We start from the raw sequence: 27,729 nt of genomic DNA on the forward strand, positions 1-27,729 counted from the left end.
GAGAGCCTGAGCCATGGATGACGGAAAGCCTGAGCCACAGAGGGGGGAGAGCCTGAGCCATGGATGACGGAGAGCCTGAGCCACAAGGATGGAGAGCCTGCGCCACAGAGGGAAGAGAGCCTGAGCCATGGAGGACAGAGAGCCTGTGCTACAGAGGATGGAGAGCCTGTGCCACAGAGAGGGGAGAGCCTGAGCCATGGATGACGGAGAGCCTGAGCCACAAGGATGGAGAGCCTGCGCCACAGAGGGGGGAGAGCCTGAGTCACAGAGTATGGAGATCCTGAGCCACGAGGATGGAGGTCATGAGGCACAGAGAATGGAGAGCCTGCGCCACGGGAGATGGAGAGCCTGTGCCACAGAGGACAGAGCCTAAACCACGGAAGATGAAGAGTCTGTGCTATGAAAGATGGAGAGCCTGATCCACGAAGGGTGGGGCACTTGAATTGAGAACACTCAGCACAGGAGGAGCCAGCACGGCGCCCATTGCCTGGTTCAGTAAAGCTGGGCCTGCAGTTCCTGGGTCCCCTTTCCTACTACAGGTATCTCACTGAGGCCACTGTGGAGAAGACCTGGGTATACCTGGTGCCCACCACTAGCTAGCATGCGAAGTATGGCCTTGGGGAGTGTGTCAGACAAGGTTGACTAGAGAAACAAATTCATTGACACTCATATATGTGTAAGAGAGAACTTTATAGCAAGAGTAATTAGTATATTAAGAAAATATCCCAGCCCAGTTCAGATCAAGTCAATAAGTCCAACATGAGCTCATATGTCCAATACCAATCTGTAAATTCCTCTTCAGACTCACGCAACACATGCAATGATGCTGAATGCAGGAAGATCACAGGCCAGTGGGTGGAAAATCTTGTGGATTCAGTGGTGGTGGAAGCATCTAAATGCTGGCATGGGTTTCCACATGGCTTCTCCAGCTCCAGGGCTTTGGCTGTGACAGTGTAGATCCATGTGGCTTGTCAACAGGAATGTCTCTCAGGATGTCTGTGTCCTGCCTCCAGGGAGGAAGACAGGAGTTCCCAGAATCCTCAGGAGAAGACCATCCCCACACAGAAGCCTCACTGGCTGTGACCTGATTGACAGACTAGACTCCACCTCTTTGCCAGTTGACAGATTATGTAATTGTCACATGGAGGCTGGAACCACTGTTACTTGGAAGCCCCTCTTGGGATTCTCCCCCAGCTCTGTTCTTCTAAAGACCCTGTGAGTTCCACCCCTATACCCCAGTTGGGACACTCCTCTCTCCCCTTCACTCTCTGTCCATGCTGCAAGGGCAGTGAACAATTGAATGTGGATCTTCTAGCCAGTCTCTAATTCCCACCAAACGACCTTTTCTTTCATGGATCTGGTAAGAGCGGGAAAGATACTGATAGGGTTCACCTGGGAGGAATACCATCCTTCTGTGTATAAAATCAGCCCTCTGAGAAGCAGGAGGGGGAATCTTATTACCAGCAAGACTCAGGGGTAGAGCATGTCCTCTGGACCTGAGATCCCTGCACAGTGAACCTCCTGGATCCAGAAAAGAGCTATACCAACAAAGGAGCAGCAGCAGAACCAGAAGCCAGAGCATGGAACAAAGGGATGGACTTCCCAACCCACAGAGCAATTAAAGCGGAGTGCTTTTGTGCAGGAGGCTGACTTGCAGAGTGGGTGCCTCTGGGCACTTAATTGGGAAAGCTGGGCTTGTTGACCCTCAGAAGTAGAGCGGAGTGTCTTTGGGCTGAGGCTTATTGGAGTGGGGTGCTACCAGGCACTTAATTCAAGGACTTGGGTTTGCTGCCCCACAGAACTTGAGCTGAATGCCTCTTGTTAAGGATTACTGTGGAGTGGGATGTCCCTTTGGGCATTTATTAGCAGACCTGACAGACCTTTGTAGCATTGTGGGTGTCGTGGGGTGCCAGCCCCCCACCACTAATCATGGGTTTGATAGGCACAAGTGTACGGTTGAGACATAAATATTATATTAAAGTCATCGAGAGCATAAAAGATAAAAGAGATATTGAAATAATGGAGTCAGACACATTTCATGGTAGCATGCTCACCTCAGCCCCACTTGGTGGTCCACGTGGAGAGAAGAGGAAGGGAAGGAGGACAAGGGGAAAGGGAACAGGGGAGGAGAGGGAGCTGATGAGAGGTCAAGGGAGGAGCAGAGAGAGAGCCTCTGTTGCTAACTCAGGCCTATATACCTTTGGGGGTGTGCAAGCCCACTAATTACAGGTAAAGACATACTTCATAGGAAGGGGTTGTACTGTGGGTTATGCAGCAATGAGAGGGAGACAATCTAGGGATATACATGCAATAGGAAGAGGAGGGATTGGGCTGTATACATGTGACAAGATGGGCAGATCCTAGGTTCAGGATGGCAGCTTAACTTTGGATATCCCAAGCAGGTTTGATTTGTTCTCTGGATTTCCATAAGAACCATTATCAGTAGGGTGTAAACCCCACCTACAGGAACCAAGCTAATGATCACCTCAGGGAGAAGTAGCCCATTGTCCCCAGCAGCAGGGAGCAGGTCCACCCTTTAGTTGAGCTAGAAAGCAGTCTGGCAGCTGATTACCTCAAGGGAAATAATTTTTACCATTAGCTGCAAGCAATGTTCTAAGTAACACATTGGGGGAAATCTTTCTGTTTCCCACATAACATGTCCCTATAAACATCTATCCTGATCATTATTCACTACCATTGCAACCTGTTAACTTCCTTAATAAACCCTTTATTTGAAACAGAGGAATGATCTAGGAAGCAAAACTATAGCTAGAGGTATAAACAAAGGTGTGTACATGTGAATACATTAATTCATAAAAATAGAGGTATTGGCCTAGGTACATACATTTATATGGCAATACACTGAGGTAGTGGATGGACTTCAGGCCTCTGCTCATACCCTCTCTCAATGCAAGAACACTTTGTTCTATTAAAGTGGAATTCTGTGATGCTCACCCTCATGCCACAATCACTGAAGACAAAATGGATGCATAAGCAAATGTGGTGAAGAAAGTGGATGGTGCCCGGCTATCAAAATATATAGCATCTGGGATCTTAAAGCCTTGAAGTTAAACAAGTGGCTAGCTAGCTGAGAAGCAACAAATCCACATGGAAAAAGCACACCAGCCTGTGTGATCATGAGGTGTCAATGGGACTAGGTAATAGGCATCTGAAGACAACAAACAAACAAACAAAACATATTCTTAAGAATGAGGGGGGTCAGAGCAGAGACCCAAAACCTATCTGTAGACCTGTAGACAATGGGCTATCACCTCACAGAAGGGTCACAAGGATACAGGGTACAGTATAGCACTGAAGAAACACACAATATTCCTCTGGTTTAATCATTTTATTAGGGGCTCATACAACTCTTATCACAATCCATACATGCATCAATTGTACATTCATTACCCTCATCATTCTCAAAACATTTGCTCTCCACTTAAGCCCCTGGCATCAGTTCCTCCTTTTTCCCCTCCCTCCCCCCTCCCCACTCCCTCATGAACCCTTGATAATTTATAAATTATTATTTTGTTATATCTTGCCCTGTCCGACATCTCCCTTCACCCACTTTTCTGTTGTCGTCCCCCAGGGAGGAGATCACATGTAGATCCTTGTAATCGGTTCCCCCTCATGAACCCTTTCCAACCCACCCTCCCTCCACCCTCCCAGTATCACCGCTCACACCACTGGTCCTGAAGGGATCATCTGCCCTGGATTCCCTATGCTTCCAGTTCCTATCTATACCAGTGTATATCCTCTGGTCTAGCCAGATTTGTAAGGTAAAATTGGGATCATGATAGTGGGGGAGGAGGAAGCATTTAGGAGCTAGAGGAAAGTTGTATGTTTCATCATTGGTACAATCGCACCCTGACTGGCGCGTCTCCTCCCTGAGATCCTTCTGTAAGGGGATGTCCAGTGGCCTACAAATGGGCTTTGGGTCTGCACTTTGCACTCCCCCCTTCATTCACTATGACATGAATTTTTGTTCTTATGATGCCTGATACCTGATCCCTTTGACACCTCGTGATCGCACAGTCTGGTGTGCTTCTTCCATGTGGGCTTTGTTGCTTCTGAGCTAGATGGCTTCCTCACCCCCCCACTGTTGTGACCCCAGTCCTGCCTTTCTCTACAGGCTAGACCAGAGCATGTGTGCAGGTACAGATCAGAGATAAGGGCTCATGACACACGGAATCCAGGAACAGGAATGGGAGTAGTGATACCAGAAGAGCAGGGGGAAGGTGGGGAGGGGAGCGGAGGAAGGGGGAACCAATCTCAATGATCATCACATAACCACACACCCCTCTCCAGGGAGATGAACAACAGAAACTGTCGGGGGAGGGAGCCAGCAGTCAGTATAAGATATGAAAATAATAATAATTTATAATTTATCAAGGAGTCATGCGGGTGGGGGTAGAGGGGGAAAAGAGGAGCTGATACCAAGGGCTCAAATAGAAAATAAATGTCTAGAAAACAATGATGGCAACATGTGTACAAATATGCTTGATAAAATTGATGTATGGATTGTTATAAGAGCTGTAAGAGCTCCCAATAAAATGATCTTTTAATTAAAAATTAATAAATAAACCCTTTAATCATGCCTTTTGTCTGTGGGTTCTGTGTATCCATTGCAATGGCTATTAGAACTCAGAGCAGTAAACTAGAACTCATTGAGTATTAAAACTTCATGAAGACAGCACGCAGGTCCTCATTATCGTTCAAGACCCAGCTTTGTCCCAGTGCTGCGAGAAGCCCACCTGACTGGCCCGTCCGTCCTCTGGTCATCTCTTTTCTGACTGAAACAAACACCAGCGATCCTTCTCAGAGGCAGTGTGACTGTCCTGAAGGCTGGAATCTGACTAGTAGGCTTGCAGCCCGAAGCTCCAATCTCCTACACACATGACCTCAGGCTCACTAGGAGCAGTAAGTCCGTGGCCATTGATTCGTGGTGACACAAGGGTCGAACTGTGCCCAGTCAGGCCTTCATTTTTTCAAAAGTGGATCACCAGGCCTTTCCTCCAAGGTGCCTCTAGGTGAACTCAAACCTCCAATCTTTCATTAGCACCCAAGCTAACGGAGCCACATGGTAACAGTTGTCAAACCCCAACCTACCCATCTCCCAAAACTCACTGCCATCGAATGGATAATAACTCTATAGGACAGGGTAGAACTTCCCTGTGGCTTTCCAAGAATGTAATCCTTCACGGGAGCAGAAAACCCCATCTTTCTTCTAAGCAGAAGCTGGTGGTTTTGAACTGCTAACCTTGCCGGTAGCAGCCAAATGGGTAACCACTACACTGTCAGATATCCTCTCAGCTGGTAGCGAAGAGCAAACAGCCCCACTGAGGATCCTAGCCTGGATGCCGTTGCTGTTGAAGGAAGGAAGGGCTGCTGCAGGGACAGAAGGAGGGCATGCTGACAAGACCAGCAAAGGGGACCGGGAGGGCCAGGTCAATCCCCCAGGTCCCTTGCATGCCTCCTGTCCACAGCGCCTTGCCAGGAACAGAAAGGAAGCTGGCAGAATCCCAGCCGTGGCATGGAAGAACAAGCTTGGAGGGGAGAGACGCTGGTGTAGTAACAGAGTGGTTACTATTCCCATTTCACAGATGAGGAAACTGAAGCACTCAGAGACGAGGGTTCAGCGGCCCCCCAGGACCAAGGCAGGACTGGACCGCTGGTAGAAGGCATGGCAGGCACATGCAGGCATGCCCGCTGGAGTGGGTGTTGCTGTGAGCCCACTGCTCCCAGTGGCATCAGGAAGCATTGAATGACCATAGGCGAGCGCTCATACAATGCTCAGCCCAGTGCCCCTTCCCTAGGCTGGGTCCCCCTCCACACCTGACTGTCTCCCCCTGTCACCCCTCCAGGTCATTCACTGGAACTCCCCCAAGAAGCTTCGGGTGAAGAACAAGCACGTGGAGTTTTTCCGCAACCTCTACCTGACCTTCTTGGAGTACGACGGCAACCTGCTGAGGCGGGAGCTCTTTGGCTGCCCCAGCGAGGCGGACGTCAACAGTGAAAACGTAAGTGCTCGAGCAGGCTCGGCCGGCCTTCTCCGTGTGCCCACCGACGGCCTCCACTCTACCCGGGCTGCCCTGCCCTGGGTGGCCACAAACCACTCGGTGCCCATGGCTGTGAGGAGAGGGGTGAGGCCGGAGGGAGTCTCCATGAGGGTCTCCAAGCAGAGGAAAGAGAAGGAGCCACGTCACGGGTGAGGCGGCAGGGGGCAGGTGTCCTTCCACAGCCGGGGTGTGCGCCGTGGCCAATGCACGAGGCGGAGCCCAAAGAGATGTGCGTGCCCATCGGGCTCCATCAGGCCTTGGCCAGGCTGATGGGAGTGTAGGCTCAGTCAAGGCTTGTCCTTGTCAATATGCTTCCTGTCAGGTTGGCCCCTGGTTCAGGGTGACCCTGTGCACAATGGAACAGGACCCCTGTGACCCATCAGGCTTTCAAGCGCCAATGGGAGGTTTACTGGAAGTTGACTGCCGCGTCTTCCTTCCTAGTCCATCCTAGCCTAGGAGCCCAGGTGCAAGCTGTTCGTCACCATAGCAACACACACGCAAGCCTCCCATGACAACTGGGCGGTGCTGTGCTTTGGGGTGCATTGGCCTGGGAATCAGACCCAGGCTTCCCACGTTTTGCTCTTTACAACTGGCAGTGGAGGCAAGGCAGCTGTTGAGCCCTTGACATCTTGTTGATTCTGGGAAGTACTTAAGGCTTTGAGAAACTCCGTATCCTTTGGGTTTTTCCCTCAGTTCTCTTTGCTCAAATCAGTATTTGTCATCATCATCGAGGTTTGAGTGCCCGTTTGGCACTGTTCTCCAAAGGCACAGTGAACAGTGTTTTCTTGCTGCCCCCCCCCATTCTCTCTCTTCCTCCTCTGTGTCTGAGATGCCCATAACGGCCTGAGGCTCCCTTCCTAAATGGCTCATCGACTTCTCCCTAACCCTGGCCTCCTCAGGTGGGGGTTCAGAGGAAGGCGGTCATGGGGGACCTCTCTTCCCAAGCGGTGGCTACCTGTCTGCATGCACTTGCTCACTGACCATGTGTGAGAGCCCCTGGCTGGTCCAGACAGCTCGTGGCCTCCGCTGATGCCAGCAAGGTTGGCAGTTTGAGAACACCCAGAGATGCCTCGGAAGAAAGGCCTGGAGATTGTTGGCCGGCCCAGCTCTCCCTTCAAGTGGCTGAGAAACACAGAACAAGACTGGGTGACCGTGAAGGGGGAGCCGTCCTGTGGTTGGTGGAACAAGGAGCAAGCTGGAACTGGAGTCACCACAGCCAGCTCCTGGGAAAAAGGGGCTTGCGGTTTTATCAGAGACACCAGGAAGTAGACTGAGGGGGTGTGAATGTGTAATAGATTTCCTCGGAGTGCTCATGAATATGCATTAGGGCATGGTTATGACGCTTGACCAGATAAAGCTTATCAGACCTCTCTATTTCAGATGTCTTCCGAGTTGGTCCGGTGGCCAAAGTGCTTTTGTCTTGTGACTGTCCCTTCTGTACCTGCCCTGAGGTCCAGGTCTGCTGGTAACCGATGCTGTGAGGGGGTACATTCCCAGGGGGAAATGGCTCAAAATGGACACATTATGCAGGTTACTCATGGGCAGTATGTGAGCTATAAATATTCTAACCCCCTGTGCCAGCATCTCCAATCCTATGACTGAGCTCTCTGGAAAAGCTGTGGCCTTTATAACGTCCCGCCAGGCTAAGTGAGCTGGGAGTGGTCCTGTGCTTCTCCGCCGCCTGTGGGGTCTCCCTCATTCAGGGTGGACTGGAGGACAAGCAGTACTCATGAGCACGCAGGGGTGCCAGCCACCACATGAGACCCTCGGCTGAACTGAAAGCAGGCCCAGGCCCTTCCCAGGAGCCGCTTGATGCATCACCCCTGCATCCCTGAGGACTGCCTGGCCTGCCTCCTCTAAGCACACCCCCACAGCCACCAAATCACCCCAGCCCCCACCCCCGCCCCAAACCTCTTCACCTGAGCCACACCGGCCTTCCTCTCCTTCCTTCAGCTCATCTCGGGGGCTGCGTACTTCCTGCTTCCAGTGCCCTGAGCACCTCGTCTCCAGCACTGAGGACCCTCATCCCCACCCCCAAGGGTCTTCATCAGAGTCAGATCTACATTCCAGCAAAACCACTCAGGGACAAGACTTGAGGGACAAGGGACAAGAATGGAGGCTGGGGACCACTTGGAAGGCTGTGCCTAAGCACCCCAGGAAAAACGTGTTGATGGGGTTCTATGATGGAGGGAATGGTCTCCCCTTTAAACTGTGTCCTGGGGTCCTGAGCCTGTGAGCATCATTCAGTGATTCAGTGTGTGTGAACGGGGTCTCAGTACGGTAGTAAGACCCTATCAGGGTTTGGGAGGTTGACTTCACACCCCAGGCAAAGGATGATGGTCAGGCTCTGTGATGGATGGAATTGTGAACCTCCATAATATGTACCCGGGTCCCGAGCCTTATACCTGGGGGTGTCATTCTGTTTGGGATAAGGTTGTATCTGTTACGTTCATGAGAAGTTTGCTGAACCTAACCACTTCTGAGTGGTAAAGGCACAGCCTCGACTCAAGGGAGCAGAGATGCAAGAAGCCAGACACTGGCTGATTCTCCCCGAGGCAGATGGAGCTGTAAACCCAGGACCCCAAAGGCTGTCGGCCAGTAGAAGCTGAGCCAGACATAGAAGGGTCTTCCTACAGAGCCACACTCTGGAGTCACACTTGTCGCCTCCTCCCCCAGTGCCTTTCCTGAGTCAGTGACCCCACAGACAGAGTGGCACCTCACCTTTCTCCCAGGGAGTGTCTGATGGATTCAGACTACTGGCCTTTCGGTTGGTGGACGAGTGCCTAACCACTGGGCAACCAGAGCACCTGAACCGTGAGCAAATAAATTGCTGTTCACGAGAGCCATGCACTTGTGGTATTTCTGGTGTGGCAGCACTGGCACACGGTGCAGGATCTCCCCTAGGGCAGAAGAGACTCCATCACCAGCGCATGGTTATGTGGCGCTCAGAAGGGGAGCAAGTCCCCAGGGCCAGCCACAGCCAGGTTCCCTGGCTACGTAGGCCAGCAGGGGCCGGGGCCGGGCAGGAGTCTGTAAATACTGCACTCCTGGAGTCGCGTCTTTGGGGGAGGTCCACCACCTGGTCTTGCACAGCGTGTCCAGTATTGTCTGCAAACGCAAGCCGATGGAAAGGGAAGCATCTGGGCAGCAGCCCAAAGGCAGAAGCTCCCAGCTCCGTGGGACCAGGGCATTAGGGCCCTGATGAGTACACAGATGGTGGGGAGTCTCATGGAGGAAAAAGGAAGCTCTTCATTGGACCCAAGATCCCAGATGGCAAATAACTCCCAGGCACAAGCCAGCAGCCCAGCGGAGAGCACTGCAGGGCAGGGCAGGTTCTGGCTGGCAGGCTTGTCTGGGGAGGGATGTAGGCCTCCAACTGAGTGCTGTGATCGCAGCTGGCTTCTGGGAAGACTTCCTGGAGCAGGAGAGGTTTGAAGGATAAATGAGCAGGAGTGAGTGTTCCTGAACAAGGAACAGCATGAGCAGAGAGGGAACAGCATGAGCCAAAAAGACCAGGGATGGTGAACCTAAGGATGGCCTATTTAGGGACGAGCTAGCAATAGGCGCCTTGGTGGTGTCATTGGTACATGCTGGGCTGCTAACCGTAAGATCAAAAATTCAAAACCACCAGCCGCTCAATGTTAGAAAGATGGGGCTTTCTACTCCAGTCTTGGCACCTCACAGGGGCCGTTCTACCCTATCCTACAGGGTTGCTATGAGTCAGAATGACTGAATGGCAGTGTGTTTTTGAAAGCAATTGAGATCCAGATGAGGGCATTGCGAGACCTACAGCAGGGCTGCCCAGGCCGATTTTGGTGTGTTGATTATTTCTTCAGCGAGGAGGTGCTGGCGGTGCTGTGGTGGTGAGGGGCATGAGCTGGCTGGCACCAGAGCACCATTGAACCAACACAGCACCTCAGAGAAGTCGCTCGAATGCTCTGAGCTTGGGGGTCACCAGCTGACAAATGAGGATATTGACGCCTTGCCACAGAGCCTCCTAGATTACTGGTGTTGAGTTGTCACAAAAGGTGGGCTTGCCACCAGGAACACAGTTCATTGGCATGCGGTTGTATTTTTTCATATATGGCATGGCCTAACCAATCTGACAACCCCAAACCTAAGCCCACGGCCATCAAGGTGACTCTGACTCATGGATATCCTGCAGGGTAGCGGTTCTCAACCTGTGGGTCGCGACCCCTTTGGGGGTCGAACAACCCTTTCCCAGGGGTCGCCGAAGACCATCGGAAAACACAGCGTTTTCTTGGCTCTTATCCTTTCAGAAGTCGACCACCAGGCTTCTCAAGTGAGTGGGCTTGAACGCCCAACCTTTAGGTAGGTAATCCAGAGCAAACTGTCTAGGCCATGCAGCAGCCTGAGTTCACTGTTGTCGTTGTTAGGTATCGTGGAATTGGTCAACTCAGAGTAACCCATTGCACAACAGCAGGATGCACCGCCCGTCCTCACAATTGTTCTTCTGTTTGAGTCATTGTCGCAGCCGCTGTGGGCCTTCCTCTCCCTTGCTGCCCCTCGACTTTACCAGACATGACATTCTTCGCCAGGGATGGTCTTTCCTGACAACATGTCCAAAGGATGTGAGGCCAAGGCTCACCGTCCTTGCCTCTAAGGAGCATTCTGGCTGTACTTCTCCCAAGACAGGTGAAGTTGTTCTTTGGGCCGTTCGTGGTACTTTCAATACGCTTCACCTGGATCATCATTCAAATGCACCCATTCTCCTTCAGTTTTGCCCTTATTCACTGTCCAACTTCCACTTGCACATGAGCCATAGGCATCCGCTATGACCGGAGTGGAGTAGATGTAACAGCTAAAACTCTCTATCTGAGCATTTCTCCCTCTGTTCAGCAACCCTGTCCCTGGAGCACATGCAAGATGCCCTGAGACTCCGCAGAACACAGTGAGATAACCGCGGGTCCTCTCCACCCATGTGCCTACTCAGGTGTCCTTCTGTGGCAGCCGTAGCCATGGCCGCTCCTGCTGGAGTCCTCCCAGGGATGGGTCACTCAGTACTTCCCAGGGCAACTTGCGCCGCTGTTGGAAAGCTCCAGATGCGAACCCCTCCTTCCCTGTGCTAAGGTCCATCCTTCTCTCCTGAAAGGAAGCCATTCGTCTGCTGCAGGAACAAAGGGCACTCAGAAAACAAACTCACACCATTGAATCAATTCTGACTCCTGACAACCCAATCGGCCAGAGGGGGGCTTCCTCGGCTGTAGCTCTTTCCTGGAGGAGAAAGTGTCTTCTTTCTCCCAGGGAGCGGCTGGTGGATTCAAACCACTGACCTTCCTCCAACCAAGACACTCAGGTTTCCAAGCAGAGTGTTACATGCGCCTCTTGCATTTGTAGAGAGAGGCTTCATTACCCAGAGTGCCCTGGGTAACAATGAAGGGGATTTTCCATACAAAGGAAGCTTACCTTTTTAAAGGCAAAAATCATTCAAAAACGTATGTGTTCACCGATCTGGCCAGGCCTCATATTAAAGTGGAGGTCCTCCCTTGGGTAACCAGAGTCTATTAAACTCGGTGTATCGTTTTTTGATGGTGAAGGCTGCACTGGGTGGGCTGGAGGGGGCAGGGATGGGCCAGAGGAGAGAAGCCGCTGGGCATACTGTCAGGAAAAGGCCCTGCTCTGTTAGCTGCTCAGTCTGCACTTTCCTGTCTGACAGCTGTCACTGTCAGCTCATCAGCTTCACAACAACCCTTTCTGGGCTCCCCTCCCTGTTCATCCTTCCCCTGGCTGCCCTCTAAAGACCAATGACATTTAAGACAGAAAGACTGATGGTAAAAGAGTTAGCTATTACCATGTAATGAGTGAAAATGTACAGCATTTCAAACATCCAGAAAATGTAAAACAAGAAAGAAAAAGAAAAACGAGGGGAGTGGCTGGTTAGTGATGAGTTTTAGCATTAATAGTATAAGGGCAACTGCCAGTGTCTACACATTGATACCTTTTATCGCTTTCTTACCCTCATCCACAGCAGACATCACAAATCGATGGCCACACTCTTTGCACCTGGCACATCTCCAAGCTCCTCTCTAAGACAGCACTTTAGACAACCATTAAGGTCCCAGGGAAGCTGACGACCATCCCTGTACTAGGCTTTCTAGCATTCTCCTTCCTTCTGCATTAGCTCAGTGCTTTGTCTGGTCCAAGACCATGCTCGGCTCTCTTCTAGCTCCTGGGAATTGGAAGTGCCCTGTAGAGAAAAAGAAATACAACTTTAATCTACAGCATAACCATGGGAGGGGGACATTATGAGTCACATGTCACCGATAAAGGGAACCAAAGCTCCTAAAGGCTGAGTTACTTGCTCTGAGTCACCCAACTCCTAAATGGGTCAAGAGTAAAACCAGAGTCTTCCAACCCTGAAGCAACAGCCCCCAGGGTCATGCTTCCTAAGTGGAAGTAACTGTATATTTGGAATTAACATCATGATCACTATTTAGCAATTCGCTCAGCTATTCGACTTTGATCATCTCTCTCTTAGCCCTGCAAGGTAGTTCCTGGGGGCGGTTCAGTGGTGTTGAGCCTCTCCCCAAGTCGTGGAGGCACCCAGTCACAACAGAATAAAACATAGCCTAGGTCTCTGCTCCCCCTTTGGTCAGGCTGCTGTGGTCCAGAGGGCTTTTGTTTGCTTTTCAGAATGGGATTGCTAGGCTTTGCTGTGCTGTCCATCTCAGTTCGGAAGCTCCATGAAACCTGTCCTGCATCATACCAACTCACGGGCCTCCATGGACAGATGGGTCATGGCTGCACATGAGATGCACTGGCTAGGAATTGAACCCGAATCTTGTACCTGGAAGGCAAGAATTCTACCACGGAGCCACCACTGCTTCCTAAGCTAGATATTAGCATCTCCACTTTAGAGAAGAGGAAGGACAGATTCAGGAAAGCAACATCATGCAGCAGATTGGTGGCAGTGAGGGCGCTGGTCTTAAGCCCCTGATTTAGTTCAGTGATCTTTCTACAACTATTTAAAGCACTTCCCTTTCTGAAATGGCTACATCTGGACCCTCCCCTTTTAGTCTCTGCCTTTGCAGTTAGCTTCCATACACACAAGGCTTTAACAATCAGATAATGTTTTCTTACAGTGTAGGAAGCTGGCAGTCAGGGTGACAGCTCTAAGGGGAGACTTTTCACTCATCAGCTCATAGTTTAGGAGGGAAATTTTTATCTCCGTCAGACATCTGTGGGCCCACCATCCCCTGGAGATCTCCATGTATCTTGGCATCAATTTTCTACTGGATCTAGGAGGTTCTCAGCACAGGGACCCTGGATCCAAATTGTACTCCCAGCTCCTTCCGATCTCTGCTGGCTTTTTGTTTTTAAATCATTTTATTAGGGGCTCAGACAACTCTTATCACAATCCATACATCCATCCATTGTGTAAAGCGTATTTGTATATTCACTGCCCTCATTCTCAAAACATTTCGAGAGCAAATTTTTTGAGAATGATGAGGGCAATGAATGTACAAATGTGCTTTACACAATGGATATATGTGTGGATTGTGATAAGAGTTGTATGAGCCCCTAATAAAATGATTTTAAAAAAAAAAGAAATACTAAGGTTGACTATAAAATAATAAAAATACATTTGCTCTCTCCGCTGACTTTTTAAATGCCTTTTATATCTCAAGAGAGATTGACTGAAGACACAATCTAATCCTGTAGTTCCTGCGTTGTCCATGCCACTGTCTCGAAACCTGTTTGAGACAGCAGCGAGGATTTACAACACAGAGGACAATTGCATCAGGTCCCAACAATGGCAGGTGATTACCTAATACTGAAACTCCTGGCCAGGCCAAGTTGACACATAATTTGGAGGGGACACAGTTCAACCTATGACCTGCTCTCTAGGGTCCTCACCTTTCATTGTCTCCCGAGCACTTATCCCCCGTGGATATACTTAATTTATTGATTGTGTCTCCCCCCACTAGAATGTAAAATCTATGAGTGCAGGGATTTTTACCTGCTTCATGTGTATTTGATTGCCTGGCACTGTCCTGGGCTCAATAAATTTTGTTGGACACATGAACTCTTAACAAGCCCCTTCTTTGACGCATCTGTGATGTGCCAGAAAGATCCTCATACTTGGAACTAAAAACCTGGCCCAAGAGCTAGATCCATGACTCACAGCATAACTCACCCCTCTCACAAGCCTGCATTTCCTCACCTGTGAAATGCGCAGTAAATCAGTCCACCCTGGGCCATTAGGGAATCCTCCCAGGGGGAGGCAAATGGTTAACACTCTTGGCAGCTCACCCGAGAGTTGTAAGTTCAAGTTTAGCCTCTCAGTTTACAACCCAAACCTCAGCCATTAAAACTGCGGTGCAGCCCAGCTCTGGGGGCACCAGGCGTTGGAACCGATGGAGCGGCACCTGTTTGCACCAGGTAGGCCATTTGCCAGGATGATGGGGTCAAAGTGTGCAGAGAGCCATGCACCTGTGGGAAGTTATTACAGAGTGCCAACCAGAGCTGGACTGGGCACCTTCCCCCTTCCAATGACTCCGAAAGCCCCCCTCCTCTCTGAAGGCGAGGTCTTCCAAATTGAGGTTCCTTGTGCCCTGAGAGCTGTGGGTTGCCTGCGGGCCACGCTCCCTGATGCTGAGCCCACTGAGCGGGAATGACAACAGCGTCACCGTGGCTCAATGAGAAGTTAAAAATAAGACACATATAAACTGATTCTAGAGCCTCTTTAGGGCGTCGCTCTCTGCGGCAGTGCCAAGTAACAGATGGCTCTGTGGAAACAGCTGTACCTCCGAGAAGCCCCAGAGGAAAAGCCAGGATTCATTAATACTCTTACGGGTGAGCTGCGTACTACCCAGTCTCCCAGCACATGGTGGGCCATAGAGCCCAGGGTGGATGGGGCCTAGAGCCTTCAGAGGGCAGGCTTCCCTGGGGCAGCCATGTGAGGCTCCAGAGGCCTGCTGGGTCATAGGTCTGACCCAAGAGGCCAGGGGAGGGGATGAAGAGAGAAGAATAAGGGCATTGGTACTCTGTGAGGCTCAGAGATGGATACAGCTGGGCCGCACGTGTGCCCTTCTACTCTGCCTGCTCTTTCAGTTCAATCTCAACCTCTGGGCATCCTGTGCCTAAACCTGCCAAGCCAGTCTGTCCTGGGCCATGTTGTGCCTCTGTAGCCACTGCCTCCTTCCTGACCTTCTGGTTTGATTTCTTTTAACTAGGAGCAGAGCTCCTGCCCTGGTGCTGTAGGTCAAACTGCTTTGGAGGGAAGGGCCTAAAATCCTAGCACCACTAGCTGCCAGATCTCGGGTAGTTTACTGAAGCTTCTGTGGCTCCATTTCCTCATCTGTAAAATGGGTACAGTGCTTGCCCCCCGCCCCTCCCGGTAGATCCGGGTATATGAGGACTGAATAAGCCCCGAGAAGGCAGAAGCTTAGGATAACACAGCACGTGGTCCCAAAGCCAGACCCACTGCTGTTGATTCCCACTTATAACGACCCTCCAGGACAGTCCAGGACCAGCCCATAGAGTTTCCAAGGCTGTAATCTTTATGGAAGTTGACATCCTCTTCTTTCTCCTGTCAAGTGGCTGGTGGGCTCAAACCACTGACCTTCCAGTGACCAGCCAGGAACTCAAAGCCCTGCGCCACCTAAACTCTTTAGCACATAGCCCCCACCAAACCCACTACTGTTGAGTCAATTCCAATATGGTAACCTTAAGGACAACACAGAACGATTCCCTTTGGGTTTCCAGGACTTTAAATCTTTATAAGAACAGATAGCCTCATCTTGTTCCCAAAGGGTCACTGGTGGATTCGAACCACTGACTTCGTGGTCAGGAGCTCAATGTGTAACCCACTACGCCATCAGAGCCCCTGAGTACCTAGCCTTTAACACGCAAATTCAGTTCTGTTTGTGCCATGATTCCAGGGAAGGGGTCCTGGTGGTGTAATGGGCTACAAGTTAGGCTGCTAACTGCAAGGCCAGTGGTTTGAAACCACTGGCTACTTAGAGTGAGAAAGAGGAGACAGTGTTCTCCCATCAAGATTTATACCTTCGGAACCCAACGTGACAGTTCTCCCCTGGCCTACAGAGTCGCTATGGTCGGAAGACGGTGAGGGAGGGAGTGAGGGTGGCCGAGAACTACAGTTGCTGCCTGGCGGTGACATCAATTCTTTAAATGCATAAACCAGGGGTCCCTTCTCCATTCTCATACAGCACTTGGCCTATTCATTGTACCCAAGGGCAGTGTCAGCACAGGACAGCAGTGTTTCATTCCGTTATACTGAAAGTCACCTTGAGGCTGAGCCAGTTCACTTGCAACTCACAACTCTGCCATGCAGCGTGCAGGGGACACCTTGGTGCTGAGAAGGGAGGAGACTGCCTTTGTCTTCCCTCTCCTCGGAGCCCAGGTCAGGGCTGAACTGATCAGAACCCTCTCTTCTCCTGAGAAAGAATGGAAGCGGCCCAGGGTTTGACCTCCTTCATCAGAGCTGCCTTTGCTTCCTGGGACGCTGTTGATTCATACACACAGCGGGCAAGCCGGGAGCTAGTAATCATTCCCTACCTGTCTGTGTGGTGTAATTATAACCTGGAAGATTTAATAAAAGTGCACTGCTTCATGGAAAAGAGCCCTGATGGAGTCGTGGTGACATGATGGGCTGCTAACTTCAGAGTCAGCGGTTTGAAACCACCAGCTACTATGTGGGAGAAAGATGGGGCTTTCGACTCCTGTAAAGAGTCAGTCTGGGAAACTCAAAGGGGCCGTTCTGCCCTGTACTATAGGGTCGTTGTGAGACTGAGAGCTTCATGGGGCTGAGGCTCCAGGAGACAGGAGCAAGAGTCCCGGGTTCTTGGCGTACACCTGCAGGGTCCCACATCCTCAATGGGCAGCAGAGGATGCTCGGAGCAGCCCGGCCTCTCTCCTGCAGGTGTGAGGGAGGAGCAAACGAAATATGGATATAAACCTCTCAAACTGAAACACAAAGGGCACTGCCCTTGAGTCTTAGTTTCCTCATCAGATGTGTGTAGTCACGGCGCCAAGGCAGCAGATGGGGGAGGAACCAGTGCCCTTCCAAACCCAGACCCCACTCCCTGCCGTGAAATTGACTCCAGACCTGTAGCATCACAGAGGAGAACTGGCTGCGAGGTTCCCAGTCCGTCGCTCTTGGTGGGAGCAGAAAGCCTCAACTTTCTCCCACGGAGCTGCCTGTGGTTAGCACCTACCAGGGCTCCTTGATGGGGTAGTGGGGAGCCAGCGTCAAATCTGTGGGGAGCAGGTCAGAAGGTTGGAGTGTTGTGTTGACCTCTCGACCTCCTAGCTGGTGTCTGCCTGTTTGAAAGCCTCCAGGACAATGTCCCTTGAACTTGTGACTTCCAACCTAGCACCAGACTCTTCTGGCTAGGATAAGAGAGACAGAGGGAGATAGGGAGACCACTGACCTTGCAGTTAACAGCCTAACTTGTAGCCCATTAGACCACCAGGACCCCTTCCCTGGAATCATGGCACAAACAGAACTGAACCACAGAGAGGGAAGGATGAGAGGGTGTGGAGAGAGAGATGTAGACCCACAGAGAGAGGGAGAGAAAGGGAAAGCCTCAGAGAGGGAGAGAGGAAGAGATAGAACCACAGGGGGGTCGGGGAGAGAGAGAGAAGGGTGGCCAGGAGGATGGCAGGGTGCAAGTTTGAGAACCAGGTCACCTTGTGGGGATTGCGTTCCCGCTGTTTCAAAGTCCAAACTCTCCCCGCGTCTTGAGAGAAATGACTTGCTCAAGGTCGTCCAGAGAGCTAGTGGTGGAGAGACCTGGCCTCCGTTTCCAATTTCCCTCATCTCCCTCTGGGGCTCTGTTCACTGGAGATAGAAATCCCCGAGCACAGAGACGCTCCCAGGCTCCCAGCCCCTCTGAACCAGCAGCCGTGACCAGCAGTCATCGCTGGCAGCGCAGAGGTCAACCCAGGCCACTGTCCTCTAGGATGCAAAGCAATGAATGAAAACCGCTCGAAGGCCTATTTCCCTAGGAGCCCAACTCTCCCAGTGCCTCAGCTGGCTGCCCAAAGAAGCAATTTAGCAGATGCGTTTTATCTCCGGAAAAATCCTTCTTTAGTTTCTGGGACTGACTTGGCAGGAGCCCTCTGCTCCCCCAGTGGCCGGGAGTGCCGTGCGGTAGCCTTCGGACCTGTTAAAGAGGCCCTCTCCCTTGGAGCCAGGGCCTCCCTGGAGAAATTCCCCAGACCCCGGGTGAGATGGAAGGATGCTGGTTGGTTGGTTAGTTGGTTGGTTGGTTGGTTGGTTGGTTGGTTGGTTGGTTGGTTGGTTGGCTGGTTGGTTGGCGATGCTGAAGCTGAGAGCCCTCGCCCCATCCCCTGCCCCCTGAGATGGCATCCAGCACACAGTCAGCAAGTCAGCACTCCAAGATGGGAATTTGAGAAGGCTCATAATGTAAGTGGGATGACATCGCTCAGATTTATGTAGCACTTCACAGTTTACAAAAGCACTTGCATGCATTAGCTCATTTGAGGAGAATTGCAGAGGGATTAGTTAACTACAAGAAAGTATAAGGCAGCAAATAGGAGTCACCCTGCAAATCCACCACTCGGAGGAGTCATGGTAATGGGCCGCCTTCAATCCGTTCTCTCTGTCAGGGATTGCTGTCTTGAGATGTATTGGGCATATATTGTTATGTTCGTGGAACATTGTATCCTTAACCATTTTATTGGCTCCTCTCACATCCATCCCTGGGTGGGGGAAGGGGGGTGGTAGTGAATGAGGGGAGAGAGGTAATTGTATGCTGAAGATGTCCCCGGCTTGAATCCACACACTTCTCAGTCCAGACGCTGCTCCATGCCAGCCAAATGAGGCCCTTATACCGAATTGTTCTGAGCCTCGGTTTCCAAAGCTAATGCCCCACACCAGAGGATCGCTGGGAGGTTTACATCGATGAGACGTCAAACCAGAACCTCTCACTCGGCCCCTGACTCTGAGCAGGTGCTTAGTTCATAGGAGCTGAATGCAAGGACAGACCACCCGGTGAGGGTGCTGTTGTAAGGTGCCGTTGGTCTGTTCCCACTCAGGGTGGTCCTGTGTACAACAGAGTGAAACCCCGCCTGGTCCTGCCCCGTCCTGACATGTGTTCTGTTTGAGCCCCTTGTGGCAGCACTGCGTCAATCCATCTCCCTGAGGGCCTTCCTCCTTTTCACGGTCTCTGCTTTCCCAAGCATGATGTCCTTCTCCAGGGACTGGTCTCTCCTGACATGGCCAAAGTATGTGAGACACAGTCTCCCATCCTTGCCTCGAAGGAGCCTTCTGGCTGGACTTCTTTCCAGGCAGATTCTCTGGTTCTTCTGGCACTTGAGGGCACTCACCATGGGAATTAGGGTGCTGGCCCAGAATATGGAAAGTGCCCTCAATGGCATCTGAGGAAGATGACGTGGGGACTACGTCTGACCGCCATTGGCCACCCACGGGGGAAGTCCATATCGGACTCCACACCAGCCTAAGGCTGATGGCCACAAGACAGAGACCAGACATGCCTCCACCCTCCATCTTTCTTCACCCTAGTCTGACATTAACCATCCCTCCCAAGGCGCCCTACTTCTTGGCTGGGTTCCGTGGCCACACAGAACTTAGACAACGCCCCTGATTATGGGAGGAGAGTTACTAGGGAAGTTAACAGATTACCACAGGTCAACTGTAGGCCGCAGTCCTGTGTTGGCAGCAATGCCTTTTCTGAGCCATGCTGGTAGGTATGGCCCTCAGCCTCTTAACCACAAAGTCCCTCGGCTTCTGCCCACTCCAGGCAAGTATTACAAAGACCCTGTAGTGCTGATAAATGCTCAAAGGGTACCCCACTCAACAAGCCAGCCTCCTCACAAAGGAAATCAACTTCCTTTGCTCCGTGAGCTGGTGTGTGGTCTCACGGTTTCAGTGCTGCTCCTCTGCTCTGTCTCGTGGTCTCGGCGCTGCAGCTTCTGGTGCCTCTGGTACGTCCGATGCCTCCACCACTTCAGGTAGGGCTTTAGTACTTGCTCAGCTGGGGCTCTTCTTTCTGGTGGTCAAGGTATTGCCTGTGTTCCTACTTCTGAGATGGCTCACTTTTATACCTGGCCAGTAGCAAACCTGTCCAGTCCCAAGTTAGAGAGTCCTCCACACCTGATTTGCCTGCGCTGTGGAGAGTCGAGCCACACCAAGCAATTTCACTTCACTGCGCCATCTGATTGGCCAAGAGTTAAAGTCGGAAAAGTCTGCTGGCACCACAGCGGTTAAGTATAAATACTCCCTAGACCTGATGGCCACAGGTGAGTTTGGAATGTGAATGACACGCACTGTTGGTTTGATGAACGTTACATACAGGCTACTTTCCTCCCCGGACCACTGGTAGACCCTTCTTACTGGGGCGGGCCATGCTTGGGTTGTTCAGAAAGCATTCCCCAGTGCCTGTGCCTACCCCAAGTGCACTCAATTGAGACTTGTTGAGCCTATAGGATGCTCTGCCTTGATAGTCTTGGTTCAGGGGATTCAAAGATGAACGGGATATAGCCCCTGCCTTTAAGAGCCCGCTGTATGGATGCTTTTTAGAGGATGGCTCCTGGAGCCATTGACGCTGTGTCTTTGTAATCTAGTGCTGTTCCAACAGAAACTCCACACATGGGGAACTTAGAAAACAGGAATTTATTTTCTTGAAGTTCAGGAGGAGTTAACCAAATGCAGGGTGCCAGGATCAGGGACTGTTCTCTCTGGGGACTCCAGAGGAAGGTCCTTATGTCCTTTAGCTTCAGTTGCCCCTGTGTTGATCCACCACTCCTGGGCAATGTCCAAAGGCCGTCTGTCTCCTCCCTGAACCCGTTCCTGCTGACTCGTCTCCTCACCTGTGCTGCCTTTTATGTCACTCAGAAGTGATGCCATTCTGGACACTGCTGTGGCCTCATTCACATAGCAAAGCCCCTCTTTCCAAATAGGCTCACATGCACAGGGATAGGCAACAGGACTCCGACATGGATTTGGGTGTGGGGGGAAGGCCCACCGTTCAGTTTATAACACCTGGGAATGCCATGTTTCCCTGACTCATGTGTGAGGGTAGGGGGGAGTACTGGGGGGAAGATGAGAAGCCCCCCCACACACACGGGTCGCTCCTGTTCTGGACGTTGACTTGTCTTTCCACCTGATGAAGAGAAACTTGTTGAAGCCTCCTCTAAGAAAGACCTTTGCTCTCCACACACACGGCCCCACATACTCACCCTCTCACACACAGATGCCTACACACACACACCCCTCCTCAAGCACTCTCCTCTCCTTGTGGAACTGGAAGCCACGCCCTCGGTCCCACGAAAAACAAAAACAAATCCCTGCTTTTGCCATGAATGTTTGTTCTCTGGCCTGGTCTCAGTGACCTTGAGCTGCTGGAACATCAAGGCCACACATGGGCAGCTTTCCCAAACAGAAGTGTGTTGTCTCACGGCCTGAAGGCTGAACATCCAAGCCCGCGGGCCTCCACGTTATCGGCCCTCCCTCGTCAAGAGCCTCAGCATTTATTGCCATTCCGTGGATCTTAGACAGTCCTCACTTGACACCTACCCAGAAGTGATTAACTGTAGAACCCACCCTACTGGTATGATCTAATGAACATAACAGAGAAAACTCTATGTCCAAATAGAATCACGCTTACAAGAATCATGCCTACAATACATGGATTTTGGAGGGCTGAGTGATAATGTTCTCTAACATAAAATGACAATGATGTCTCTAAAGTAGACCAGAGACATATAGAAACCATCGATGGATGGATTCCATCTATGGAATATAGACATATAGAAACCATGAATGAATTTGGGGCTTGTTCTTAATTCTAGCTCCAATCTAAGAACGATTAGTTCTTCTGACATGGCCCTGCTTGATGCTCACCCTCATGAAGAGTTCACTGAAGTTATTTATGGGTGCTATAGCAAAGTGTAGTGAAGAAACTAGATGGTGCCCACCTGTCATAAAGAGTAGTGTCTTGTGTCTTAAAGGCTTGTTTTCAAACAAGCAGCCCACTAAGTTGTGATGGTGCTAAGAGAGGCATCTACTAAGTCCACAGGGGAGAAGCACACCAGCCTGCGTGCTCCAAGGATTGTAAATAATGTAATCCAAATCTACAGGAGGGAATGGCATCAGAGCTTAAACTGAACACCTGGTGTGAAATCTATTTGCAGTATCCACATGTGGATTAAGCCTCCAAGGAATCCCCTCCCATCATAGTTCAGGGATGTGAATAAATCCGTTCTCGGACAGAGACAATTGCACAGTTGATTATGGCAGACCTAGTTAAGCCAAAATGTACTATCTTTTCATTTTATCTCCCATTTGACTCATCTTAAAGCTGTTCAGTTTTTTAAAAAAATTTTTAAGTGGAGGAGTGGCGGAATATACATGGATTAAGCCCCAAGTGAATCCCCTCTGACAGTGGGCCAGGAATTGGAAAGTGAATGAGGGCAGATGCAGTCAGGTTAAAATTTACAGCTTGGCATGTGATCTCCCTTATGTCACACTGAGATTCAGTCTAGCTTCTCATATTTTCTGCTTTCTTTTCCATTGAGGTTTTTACCTGTTTTGCTTTTTAATTCTTGTTTAGTTAGTTTGTTTAATGGTTTTCTATATATGAAATCCAGGATAGGTAAGTCTATAGAGACAGTAACTGGATTCATGGTTCTTTGCAGGCATGGCAGGGGGTGTGAAGGGGAAATGGGGACCTAATAAGGATGAGTACAAGAAAGTGGTGATGATTGTACAATTCTTCTTCATGTGATTAGACTTTTGAATTCCATATTCTAATTATATGCCAATAAAACTGTTGGGGGAAGCAACTATGGCCTAGACAGCACTATGAGGCAATTCGACTTTGTAAACAGTGGTGTCACTCTTGAGTAAACACCCATCACAACAACATCAGCCTCGGTTACCTCAAAACCCACCAACCCTCAGAGGCCTGCAGAAAGCAATGGCTACTGGACACTCAGAGTTAAAATCCTGCACGTGACTGCAAGCACCTGGCTTCTGGCTGGTACAGTGCAGGGGCAGGGGGAGTGGGGGCCTCAGCCCACCCCAGCAGCCCAGCCTAGGAATCTTCTGATGGTATTGGTAGAGGGTCAAGAAATGTAGCAATCCACTGGAGGCCAAGCTTTCAGAGGGACATGACATTATTTCCCTGGCATTCTATTGGTCAAAACAGACCATACGGCTGCCCAGGTTCCAGGGACAGGGAGGCAGACTCTGCCTCTTCAATAAGGGTGACTGCAAAATTGTGTACCTTGGGATAAGGATATGGGGATTGATGAAGAACTGGGGCAAAGAATACAATTGTGTCTACTCAGGGGTTGAGAAACAGAGCCATAGTTTAATGCAGTGCTTCTCAACAGTAGCAAAATGACAGTGATGAAGTAGCAATGAAAATAATTTTATGGTTGGGGGTCACCACCACATAAAGAACTGTATCAAAGGGTCACAGCATTAGGAAGGTTGAGAACCACTGCGATTGAGGCAAAGGTCTGAATGGATGCGTAGTTCTACAGAAGCAAGGTCATGTGGGGGTGTTGTTGTTGTTGTTGTTGTTGTTGTTGTTTTTCTTGTTGATTATTGCACTCTTGGTTTGGAGATTTTTTAAAAACAGAAATGCCTTCTTGAGAAAATGCCCTCCTGCTTTCTGCCAGGTATGCACCTCCAGCCAGGTAAATGGTGATCTCTTTCCAGCACGATGGCACCACTGGAAGGGCAAGGCTGATGGAACCAAAGAGTACTGGGAGCACCTGTGTGACATTGGGTGACTCATCTGTGGTCATTGCGCCATTGCATGGCGTCCCCTCTTCCCGGTCAGAGTTGGAGTGAACTTCAACCCGAGCGGCTCATCTTCCAACCGTCTATCTGACAGTGCTCCAAAGTCATCCATCCCTATCATTGTCACTGGCCAATTAAGTTACTTTAATTTCTTTGAAGTAGATCACCAAGCCTTTCTTCCTAGTCTTAGTTTGAAGTCACTATGGAAACCTGCCCGCCGCTGCTGGCATTTGAAATACCAGAAGTATAGTTTCCAACATCACAGCAACTGAAAAGTCATCGTGGTATACCAAGGAGGGAAGTTGAGAATACTGAAATATAATGTACATGGAATGAGTCCTCCACCCATTGTAAGAGCACGTGACAGTGCATACAGCATGTTTAAAACAAACTCACTGCTGGCGAGTCAATTCCAACTTGTAGGGACGCTGTAGGACAGGGCAGAACTGCCCTTAGGGGTTTCCAAGACCGTAACTCTATGTGAGCAGAAAGACTGGCCTTTCTCCCACAGAGCAGGTGGTGGTTTCAAACTGCTGATCTTGTGGTTCACAGCCCGGCACATACGGGCTCCTTTGCCCCCAAATCATGAAATGGAACATTCCCATCCCTGATGGCCTCATAAGTTCCACATTGGCCTGCTAACTGCAAGGTCAGAAGTTCAAAACCACGGGCCATTCCTTGGATGAAAGATGAGGCTTTCTCCTCCCATACAGATCTGCAGGCTGGGAAACCCACGGGGGCAGTTCTACCCTCTCCTGTGGGGTTGCCCAAAGACAGAATCAACCCGAAGGCGGTGAGTTTGTTTGGTTTTGTTTTAGCACCCCAGAAGCTTCTCTCCCGCCTCTTCCCATTCCACCCACAGGCCTGCTCTCTGTCTACAAAGGGTCCTTTGTCACCACGTCATTTCACTTCTTCGGGCTCAGTGCCTTCATCTGTAAGACAGGGTGTCAGAGCGCCTTGCCTTGTTAGAGGGCCGTTTGGCCCTGAAATGGGGATACAGTGTACCCACACAGGACCCCAATCCAAAACCCTTAGTTTCCTATTCACAGGTAGCCCCATCTGTTTCCACTTTGGGGAAAGGAAGCAGAGAAGCTGAGTGAGTGGAGAGGCTTCCTCAAGCAGGTTAAGGAAGTCAGATGGGCAGAGTTAGAATAGAGCAGGGTACTGGCCGGCGCACTACTTAAATTCAGATGACATGAAAGGAGAGAGAGGCATTGTTGTGTAGGTGTCAGCTTTGGTTTTTTCAGTGGTGGTCTTGTGTGCAACCCTCAGGGGGTTGCTAGGCTGTAATCTGAATAGGAGCCGACCGTTGCATCTGTTCTTCCACGGAGTTGCCTGCTGATGGGTCTGAAATGCCAGCCTTTCCGTGAGCAGCTGTGGGTACCATCTTTCCAGGGCTGGCTTGCAAACCAAAACCTGTAACTCAAGGGAGAGAGATGCACATGGTCCACAGAGGTGGTGCCCCACCCAGTGATGGCTCCTCCCATGCACACACCCCTCCCTGCCCCTGACTGGCCCTCCTGTGTGATGGAGTTGCTTGTCCACGTTGCCTCCGAAAGCACTTTTTCTTTGTCATAACGAGGGTTGGTCAGCAAAGCCTCTGCCATTGTTCTCAGGGACCGGGGGCTCGCTTCTCGGGTGATGGGCACCGTGCCCTCCCTCACTGCCACGTGAAATCTGTATTTCAATGTGCAATGAACGGTGTGACTACCCAGAGATTGCCCAGAGATGGCGTGCCAATCAGTGATGACCTCCAGGGTGGCCAGGGCCCTGTGGACGGGCTCCTGGGCCCCTCGCACCCCCTCTCACTCACCTCCCCGTTCTCATGCCCCACCTCCCCTCTCTCTCAGCTCCAGAAGCAGCTGTCGGAGCTGGACGAGGATGACCTGTGCTACGAGTTCCGTCGGGAGCGTTTCACCGTCCACCGGACCCACCTGTACTTCCTGCACTACGAGTATGAGCCCGCGGCGGACAACACGGACGTCACCCTGGTCGCCCAGCTCTCCATGGACAGGTCAGGCAGCGGGGGGGCCCTCCCCACTGCTCTCACTGGGAAGCAAGAGGACCAGCCTCACAGACCGGGCCGATCGAGGCTGGAAGGTGAAGCGTGGGGGGCGGGGGTGTATTGGAGGGAAACAGGCCGCCGGAAACCTCAGCCACCAAGAGAAACGACTGCCCGTGGTTTTCAGTGTCATCGTCGTTGTGAGGGCCACGGAATGAGTTCCAGCTCAAAAGTGACCCTAGGCGCAGCCGACCACAACCCTGCCCGGTCCTGCACTGTCCTCGTTATTGTTTGGTTTGGGCCCGTTGTTGCCCCCACTGCTGTCATTGCATCTCTCTGAGGATCTTCTTCTCTTTCACTGACTCGTGGCTCCCCGTGGCTGCCTTAGCCCCGGCTTCCTGCATGTCCTTCCACCTCAGTCCCCCAGGTGAGGGAGTGAGCTTCCCTGTTGCATTCTGCCCCGGGAGCAGCTGTGGGCATGTGTGGATGGGACGTCAAGGGTGGTGTTAGGGAGTAAATGAGTCAGTGCCTGACAAGTGCTGGGGACAGTACCTGGCACATAATAAGTGCTCAATAAATGCCAGCTAGCGCTAGGCGTGGGTCACTGGGAATGGGACAACCATATGAAGGAAGGGGCTCTGAGCCATGAAAACTCACTGCTACCAAGTCCATGCCAACTCTTAGTGACCCTGTAGGGCAGGATAGGATGGCCCCTGTGTATTTCCGAGACAAAACTCTTTCTCAAAATTTCTTTGAAATAAATCATTGATTGGGGGCTCTTGCAGCTCTTATAACAATCTATACATCAATTGTATCAAGCAGTACATGTGCTGCCATCATCATTTCCAAAACATTGTCTTTCTACTTGAGTCCTTGGTATCAGCTCCTTTTTCCCTCCCTCCTCCACATTCCCATTCTCATGAACCCTTGATTATTTATAAATTATTTTTATTTTCATATTTTACACCATTGCTGTCTTCCTTCAGCCACATTTCTATTGTTCATTCCCTCCCCCAGGGGGGTTGTACATTGATCAGTTCCTCCTTTCTCCCCTTTTCCCCCCCACCTTTCCCCCTACCCTCATGGTATCACCATTCTCAATATTGGTCCTGAGGGATTTATCTGTCCTGGATTCTGTGTGTTGAGAACTCTTATCTATAGCAGTGTACATGCTCCGATTTATCCAAATTTGTCAGATAGAACTGGAGTCATGGTAGTGTGTGTGTGTGTGGGGGGGGGCGGGAATCATTAACGAACTATAGGAATGTTGTATGTTTTGTTGGTACTATGCTGCACCATGGCTGGCTTGTCCCTTCCTTGTGACCATTCTGTGAGATGTCCAATTGTCTACAGATGGGTTTGGGGGTCTTCTGATGCCTGATAACTAATCCCATCGGCACCTTGGGATCACATGGGTTGGTGTGCTTCTTCCATGTGGGCTTTGTTGATTCCCTGCTAGATGGCCATTTGTTTATTTTCAAGCCTTTAAGACCCAAGATGCTATATCTTGTAATAGCCAGGTACCATCAGCTTTCTTCACCACATTTGCTTATGCACCCATTTTGACTTCAGCCATCGTGTTGGGAAGTTGAGCAACACAGAGTACCAGGTTATTAGAACAAAGTGTTCTTGCATTGAGGGAGGACTTGAGTAGAGGCCCAGTGTCTGTCTGCTACCTTAATACTTAACCTATAAATATATGTGCATAGACCTATATCCCTATTTTTATATATAAATACATTTACATATGTACATGCCTATGTTTATACATCTATAAATGTCTTTTGTCTCCTAGTTCTTTCCTCTATTTCCTTTTACTTTCCTTCTGAGATAGTTTATTGTGCCAGCCTGGCCGATAAACACAAGTGGGATTAATTGAAGGG

The 27,729-nt window shown here is 50.6% G+C and overlaps 1 protein-coding gene across 1 annotated transcript in view; it reads left to right on the top strand.

Annotated features, from left to right (window-relative positions):
- Positions 1-27,729, top strand: part of LARGE1 (LARGE xylosyl- and glucuronyltransferase 1) — a 619,553-nt gene that overhangs the window by 548,469 nt on the left and 43,355 nt on the right. The window contains exons 10-11 of the mRNA XM_004700723.2: positions 5,868-6,023; positions 25,695-25,858. Of these exons, the coding sequence (XP_004700780.2) occupies positions 5,868-6,023; positions 25,695-25,858 (320 nt within the window). The remainder of the gene's footprint in view (positions 1-5,867; positions 6,024-25,694; positions 25,859-27,729) is intronic.

This window comes from Echinops telfairi, unplaced genomic scaffold (assembly GCF_000313985.2).
Source record: "Echinops telfairi isolate 266 unplaced genomic scaffold, ASM31398v2 ScPeMD7_2;HRSCAF=8, whole genome shotgun sequence".
Lineage (NCBI taxonomy): Eukaryota > Metazoa > Chordata > Mammalia > Afrosoricida > Tenrecidae > Echinops > Echinops telfairi.